The sequence below is a fragment of the Podarcis gaigeae genome (assembly GCF_964106915.1).
Source record: "Podarcis gaigeae genome assembly, chromosome: 10".
Taxonomy (NCBI): Eukaryota; Metazoa; Chordata; class Lepidosauria; order Squamata; family Lacertidae; genus Podarcis; species Podarcis gaigeae.
This window is the reverse complement of record NC_139686.1, coordinates 35838652-35847178: the sequence shown is the minus strand read 5'-3', so window position 1 is coordinate 35847178 and position 8527 is coordinate 35838652. Positions and strand designations below refer to the sequence as shown.

At 39.9% G+C, this 8527-nt stretch overlaps 1 protein-coding gene across 1 annotated transcript in view; it reads right to left on the bottom strand.

Annotated features, from left to right (window-relative positions):
• The window catches only part of FGD6 (FYVE, RhoGEF and PH domain containing 6), a 58258-nt gene that overhangs the window by 3743 nt on the left and 45988 nt on the right, over window positions 1–8527 (bottom strand). The window contains exons 15-20 of the mRNA XM_083698553.1: window positions 7849–7951; window positions 6536–6682; window positions 5706–5808; window positions 4922–5052; window positions 1580–1708; window positions 986–1134 (exon numbers count right to left, since the gene is read on the bottom strand). Coding sequence (XP_083554679.1) covers window positions 986–1134; window positions 1580–1708; window positions 4922–5052; window positions 5706–5808; window positions 6536–6682; window positions 7849–7951 — 762 coding nt within the window. The remainder of the gene's footprint in view (window positions 1–985; window positions 1135–1579; window positions 1709–4921; window positions 5053–5705; window positions 5809–6535; window positions 6683–7848; window positions 7952–8527) is intronic.

Here is an 8527-nt window from a genome sequence, read left to right as displayed (position 1 = left end):
CTGTTTGAAAAGGAAAAGCATTTAATATTTTTTTAAGCAAACAGAATGTTTTCCAGAGCTTGTATAATTGAAAACTTTCAACTCTATTTGTCACAATATTTATAAAGTACCGTATTTTTCCGTCTATAAGATGCTCCCATGTATAAGATGCCCCCTATTTTGGGGGACTCCGATTTAAGAAAATGGGGGGAGATACTATCCGTGTATAAGACGAGCCCCAATTTTGAATCTTATTTTAGAGTAAAAAAACATAGTCTTTGTTATGTACTGAAGTTCTCACCCTGGGCCAGCAGGGGGATACTGTAGATAGTTATGCAAATAAGGGATCGAAAGTGACGTTCAGTGATTGGATAGTTTTAGAAAGTTGTTACAATTATGTGTACTGGAGCTCTATATAAGCAGGCTGACTGAGCCCTTCAGCTCAGTTCTGTTCTGGCCTCTGAATAAACAAGAGCTGTTTGAAGAATCACTGTGTCGTCTGATATGTTCACCCACAACTTAACAGTCTTATACACGGAAAAGTATGGCATATACAGACACTATTGAATAGCTTTCAAAATCATGAATAAAAACTGCAAAGAACCATGAGATTAGAATGAAAGTATATTTCGAGCAGCATCCAGTCTTGAACCAGCATACAGCTTGCTGATATTCAATGTATGGGTCTAGGGAGAAATACATAGTTTTCTCTCTCATTCTTCTTCACTTTGCAGAGCCAGCAAGTTTCTGCTTGTTCTTTCTACAAAAGCCTAGTGCAAGGATGGGGCATTTTAATGCTTTCCCTAATTTTCTGCAGTTTGTGAGGGCGGCAGAGACTTTGTATGGGAACTTGAGGAACCTCTTCTGACTGAAATGGACAGGCCAATCATACCTGTATATACTTCTACAAAACTGTATAGTTATAAATTCCCTAATAAAACTTTGAAAATAATCATGAGACTTTTTAATTAGCATTTTTTTAAAAAAAAAAAAAAAGCTCACTTACTTTTGTGCTGAATGGGGGTCATCCGCTTTGAATATATAAAATAAAGTATTCTTGTGCAGCAAATGGAAAAGTTTAGACTCCGAGTGTTCATCTTTGACTTCAGCAACTGTAAATCCCAATAAAGGCTGGCTCTCCAATGCAGCCACATCCTAATTTTACAAAGAAAACTACTGTAACCATTTGCAAAATAATCTGAGGTCTAGGTCAATAGCATACAAAAAAGTGTTTTGTGCAATATCAAGGCAGCACCAGATCCGTGGGATGGATCTTAAGGTTTCCTTATGGGATTTCAACACCATTTGTATCTCATTTTGTCTGTTTAATCAGAGAGCAGGAGCAGGCAGTGGATACAGCAGCAGAACCAATCCAGTGCTCTGACCAGTGTGTCTACAGAGTCCTGACTCTGCCTCCACCCAAGCAAGCTACAGTGCCACCAGTGTTTGGAGGGCAGCTCTGCCCCATCATACCAGCCACTATTTTCAGTGATTTCCTGAAAGCCCCCGTGTCTGAGCAGGCCTTTAGACTCCACTCCCAGCATCCCACTCATTCAACCATGCAATGTTCTACATTAACTTGTGAGATCTGATTTCTCACCTCACTAGCAGCGTATGTGTAGAGCACTTTATTTTTTATCACAAACCACAGGTGTTTCCATGGTTTTTTGCTGCCCTTTGATCTGTATAAATAGCCACTCATTGAAGAATCTTCTGTATTTGCAGATACCTGAAATTAGAACAAACATGGTACTCATAAGAGTGCATGAGATTGAACAAATAACGTTTTGATTATACCAACATTCTTCATCTAACCGGAAATGTTGGTATCAATGTCTTTATTATAATCCTGCTAAAAAGGCCTGAAATAACATAACATTATACATGACGTTAAGGATATGCCACAATTTCCAGCTGAGAAAACCTGAGCTACCACAGTAAGTTGCTAGGCACTGGTAACTCGTGCTGTGTTTTCCAGGACTGGTTATTATCCATTCAGCACTCATTTCAAAGCAGAATTGAAGTTCTACTCAAAATAGATCTATTGAAATTAATGAACCTGTGTAAATTAACTTCAGTGGGCCTACTCTGAGCAGGGCTAGCATTGGATACAACCTTGAACTCATTTCTCCTTCAAATATAGCAATAAATATGATCAAGAATCTCAGTGCAAACTAGGAGTTAGTTAATGAAAGAGTTGAAGGAAGAGGAGACATTTCCTTGAAATGGAAGGCGGTATACAATGTTCTCTGAGCATGCTGTATGTTCCATATGTGTGCTGAGCACATGCTCAGGTGAAGCAACGTAAAACATATTGCAGATATTCTACTACTCCCACAATGCAGACCACAGATATTCTCTCCAAAATGTGAGAGTGGTTTTCCTACAATAGGTGTCTGTTACGTCCCAAGGGGGATTCCAAACCATAAAATTGTCTCAATTTTTCATTTTCACTGTTCTTCAGAAAGATGAGTAATAATTTTTTAGTAGCCTAAGGCTACCACAAGATGATTCCAGTGGCTATTAAAAGGCAAGGATGACAGGGTTAGATTAGAATGAGTAGTTGGGACATTAAGGATTGTTAGTCTCAAATCAGAACAATGCGAGTGACTGCAAGGCATGCCAGGTGTATCCCCTGACAGAAAGTGCTATAAAAGAAAGTTGTTTTTCTAATTAATATTTTCCATTAGATGCATCTTCCTAGATTTTACCCTATAATGATAATTTTAATGCAAACTGTAGAGAGAGGATTTATACACACCTTTTAAAATTCCTAACTGCAGCTTTAAGTACAGTTCAATGTGAACAGTATGGATAAAAGCACCCAACACTATTTTCAACAGGACATAGCTATAAAGGGTAATAAAGCTAAAAGGTATTCTAAATAAATTCACCACTTTTCCAGAAAGAGATGCCTTTAGCATGAAAAATCAATTGGCAGTAAGACAGCATCCCTAGAGAGAGAGATGGGCCAAACTGCACACTGCACTTTTCTGCGTCAACAATCTAGCAAGGCAGCATATTGAAGGTACTGCACGTAACATCCAGGGAACGTGCATGTGCAATACACACAGAGAATACATCAAGAATTAAAGTAACTCCAAACAACAGGGGGTGCTAAAAGGTTTCCTACAGCAACAGCTGGTATATGGACACAATTAAGCTACATAAATAATTTGTTTCATGAAATTCCTCAGGCTGTATGATGTTTCTTTGGGAAGCAGACAAGGGGGGAAAGGTTGCCTAATTGAGATTCTGCGAATGCTCTGCATCAGTATATGCAAAGAAATAGCATACTACCATGCTAAATATGAGCACCGTAAATATTCAACTGAAATGGGACAGAACAGCAATTCGTATGCATAAATATATTTTCCTTTTTGCAGCTTAACAAATAATTATCCAGTCATTTTTAAATTTTGATATTGCATGAACATACGTTCACAAAAATCATACCCAGCGTTGTGGAAGCCTCCCCCCATCTCTGCCATCTCTTTCTATAACTCTTCTATGAGTCTCCTGAACAGTCTCCTCCTTCTAACAGACTCTATTTCTCTCTTTCACTTTGGGAATGCTGCGTTGTGACTATTCATTTCCCACATGGTGCAGTAGAATATTAATACAACTGTATAAATGGAAGTCTGCAAAAACATATGTGGCCTACTGGAGCACAAGTACTTTGCCCAAGAATATTGAAGCAAGTAGAGAGGAAGGTACGAAGGACAGCCCTTCCCACTCTTTTTAACCTGGTGACCAAAATAGAAATGTTTGTGCAAATCACTGGTATTTCACCAATTGCAAAAGAAGCACAAGAAATATAATGGTCAGGTTTCTACATATAATAATAATAATAATAATAAATTATTTATACCCCGCCCATCTGGCTGGGCCTCCCCAGCCACTCTGGGCGGCTTCCATAAAAACCAGAAATACAGTAAAATATCACACGTTAAAAACTTCCCTGAACAGGGCTGCCTTAAGATGTCTTCTGAATGTCAGGTAGTTGTTTATCGCTTTGACATCTGCTGGAAGGGCGTTCCACAGGGCGGGCGCCACTACCGAGAAGGCCCTCTGCCTGGTTCCCTGTAGCTTTGCTTCTCGCAATGAGGGAACCGCCAAAAGGCCCTCGGCGCTGGACCTCAGCGTCCGGGCAGAATGATGGGGGTGGAGACGCTCCTTCAGGTATACTGGACCGAGGCCGTTTAGGGCTTTAAAGGTCAGCACCAACACTTTGAAATGTGCTCGGAAACATACTGGGAGCCAATGTAGGTCTTTCAAGTGTTATATGGTCTCGGCGGCCGCTCCCAGTCACCAGTCTAGCTGCCGCATTCTGGATTAGTTGTAGTTTCCGAGTCACCTTCAAAGGTAGCCCCACGTAGAGTGCATTGCAGTAGTCCAAGTGGGAGATAACCAGAGCATGCACCACTCTGGCGAGACATACTAAACCAAAGACCTCACATAGTCATCTCTTCCATCTATGTGCCCAGAAGAATTTTTGCAAAGTTTAGTTTAACTCTGAAAGTTAAACGTTAGCGTTGGGATCCCTGGTTTGTACCTGGCTTAAATCTAACAAGTCATGTACTTGGTCCCATAATAAGAGGTAAGAGGGAGAAAGGTTTTATTCCACCATGCTTCCCTCAATTCAAATTCCCTAGCCATGGAAGGAATTGGAGACAGGTAACACAGGGCAATAAAATATCTGGGGCAGAGGAGATTTGATAGTAGCAATGGGTTGCACCAAGAGAGCAGCACAGTGCTAATTAATCTTTAACCACACTTGACTAAATATATTTCAACTATCTGTCCTACTATAAGTCTATACTAAAAAAAGTAAGAGGCCCTACTCAAATAGATATCCCTTCTAAAAGCATTTTACTAAAGATTAGCAATGACACAGTTAATAAAAACAGATAATTTCATACTTAGACTATGTAACACATACTTCCTTAAGAGCAGCTGGGATCTTTTTCTGCTTTCGTCCAGATGGGATACTGTGCAACACTGTGGATAAGGTGCTAGACGGGGTTCTGTGATTTACTGGGGAACCATTTTTAGGAGGTGTGTTCAGCTTATCTGAAATGGAAAAAGTTACGTTTGTACTTCATACAAATGGAAACCTCAATTTAAAGTGAATTTCTTCACGAATTGCAAGTTTTAAGTGCACATCATCTGCCCACCCTGAGATTATTGTCATTCTAGTTTCTCACATACTATTTGTACATATTAGAGCAATTATATTGCAGTTTTGAATGTGCTTGAACCTATGGTCCCATTTTCAGTGAACAAGCCTACCTTCTGAGCACAGCATGATGGTGGACAAGTATTTGGGGGTGATTATTAAAACAATATTCTCTTTCAAAACTGCTGCAAAATGGATGTAAGCTTTTACTAACACTGCCATCCATATTAAATCAACTGTAAAACGCAATGTGAGTTAATCCATGCACTTATGTAAAACATGAGCAAAGCAGGAAAGGATATTTAATCTGAGCAACATATTTTCATCTGTAGAACCACTTTTAAAACTAAAACGATATTGCATTATTATGGTCTTCTGGGAATTTGATTCTGTTCTATTTAATCCTCATAAAATTGTGCCACTACAAGCCATGCTGAAATGAAGATTTCTCCAACTTAAGGGGTTTACATGCCCTTAAAATATGTTTGTAGCAAAAACAGAAGCATCAAAAATTGAAAAGCTGGTTTAGACAAAGTTTTTACCTTACCCTGTTTTTGTAACTCATTAAAGCAATGGTCACATACTCTTGCAGAGTGATGTTTCATATAGTCTAGCCCATGCTTATTTGATGAACAAGCTTGACAGATTATCTGGAAAGGAAAAAGAAACATGAAGCACACACACCACACACCTCTAGTTAACATTTTAAGATGATTAAGATATGTGGTTCAAAACAATCAGAGAGCTTTCCTATTAGAGTCCTGCTGGACCAAGCCAATGACCCATCTAGTCCAGCATCCTTTCTCTGCACTGTTAAGATGCCTATACAATATCCTCACTCAGGCTCCCCAGCAGCTGGTATTCAAAGGCGTGTCACCTTCAATACGGGAAGCAATGTATAGCCACCCTGACAAGCAGACAGTCATAGCACTTATCCTCTTTGATTTCTTTCTAATCCTGTTTTAAAGCCGTCAGAGTTTCTGGACACCATTACATCTTGGGGAAGCAAATTCCATGCATTGTATGAAAAACGTTTTTTATATCCTCTGTCCTGAATCTTCTAACATTCCGCTTCATTCAGATTCTGGTATTATGAAAGAGGGAGAAAAATGTTTCTGTATCCACTTCCCCCACATAATACATCATTTTGCACATCTCTATCATGTCTCCCCCCTCCCCCGTTACTTGCTTTCCCCCCTAGACTGAAAAGCCAAAATTGTGGCTTGACTGATAGGAAAGTTTCCCCGGCTCACTGAATGCACCGCAGTGTGATCTTATCAAAACTGCAATATTTCCTTAACAGGCTGCAGAGCAGTCAAGTCCAACCACTGAATATTTTGATTAATAGCTACAATAAGGCTGTGAAATGTTTCCAACCTTCCCACATGCTCTGCAATGGTGTCTTCTCCATGTGAGTGTGAACTCACTAGTACAGATCATACACATGGTAGCTCTAGTATCAGGAATCCAGATTGGCGCCTTTGACCCTATAGGACTATCTTCGGTCTCTTTTTCTGGGTCTGCCTAAGGGAGAGAGGAAAGAAAATCTCACATGATTACAGACTTAAAGAAACAACCACCATGATGTTCTAGTTTTCTAACTAGTGCTGTACATATTACAACTCTTCACCAGGTGATGAAATTGAACTGAATTATTTTTAGCAGACTTCAGTGTGAATTTGGGGGTGTGGGGAGGGAAGGGGACAGAAAGCTTTCATCAAGGAGGCATAGGGGGAGGAGATCATTTGGGCCTATTGCATATATTTGAGATTCAATTGCAGAAAACTTCCCCAAGAGGAGCATGTTTTAACAAATGTTTTAATTTGTTACTTTACTATCAAGCATCTGGTGGGGAACTAAAACCTACCAGCAGGGCAGGACACTGTAGAGAGAGAGAAAATGTCCATTTGCAGGTGAAGGCTGATTCCAAATCGCACCAGCAAATGGGCAAAGTGGGTTTTGCTGACAGCAAGCCCTTTCTGCTGCACAAGGGAGTTCCTGACAGAGAACTCCTTCATGCAGTTGGTCCCAATGGGGCTCACAGTGCCATTGAGATGAATGGAGCCATCAGTGAGCCACACATGCAAAGGAACAATCAGGAGCTCATTTTAAGCTCCTGGTTCTTTTGTAGCTACATCCTTACCTGCCCCACACATGACATTACAGGTGAGTGCAATTTGAAGAAAATGGCCTGCAGGCCAAATCACAGCCCTTGTTGGGCCTTACTAGGCTTGCCGGTCAGAAGTTCCCCACCCCTATTATTTTTCTTAAAACTTACAGTAAGAGTAGTTCAATAATGGGACCAAGTACCTGGTAAAGTAATGGTCTCTCCTTCACTGGAGGTCTTCATGCTGGAGATTATCTGTTGGCTATGCCCTAGTTCTGGATTTCCAGGGTCAAGTATCAAGTGGGACTCTGATGACCCACAAGGCCTTCATCAAACGATCACTCTACTAGGTAATTGATTCCACAGTTGAAGTGTTCTTACTGTTAAGATGTTTCTCCTATTGTACTACTGAAAAATCATTCTCCAGTAACACACTAGCTATGTAACAGTTATCAACACAGGACAAACAACCAGCCTTTTCTCCTGGCATTAAACACTTGTGCCTTTGGCATACATAACAGGTCTATGGACCCAAATCACCATCACTGCCATACAGTGTGTACAAGCAACAATTTGGACATACCTCTTCAATACTTTTACTGGGGTTAAAAGTGATTCTTTTCTTTGTATATTCTTCGATTGACCTGGAGATGGCTTCTAACCATTCATCTCTTTCCGTGGCAGAACTGTTGGGGGTAAAACACATATGGCAATTTGTTTATTTAAAAGCATTTATATACCACTTAATGTTACAGTCTAACAACCAAGTAATGTATCATTAAAACAAAAACATAATGTAAAACCAATAAAATAGCAATATAAACAGAGAAACATAAAAGTGAATCAAACAAAATACAGGAGATTCAAATACATAAAGCAGGGTCCAATCTCTTGGGACAGGGAAAGCCTGGGCAAAAAGTTTTGATGGTCGCTACTTCATGTATGGCAGAGAGAAGGCGTTCCATATTACAGGGAAAGAGCAGAAAATGCCCGTTTTCAGGTCACCACTCTATGACATTCTGTAGGGTGCTGCAAAGTAAAAATTTCCCAGTTGATCTATGTGATCTTACACATCTCTTTAAGGGCAGGTGGTCTTTCAGGTAACCAGGTCCCAAGTTGTTTAAGGCTTTATATGTTAACAACAAGACATTGAACATGGTCTAGTAGCTGATTGTAAAGCAACTTTCTCACACCCAACATAACTAAGCAGCTTATCCTTTTATCTCAACATTTAACTACCCAATAAATATTGAGGAGAAAGC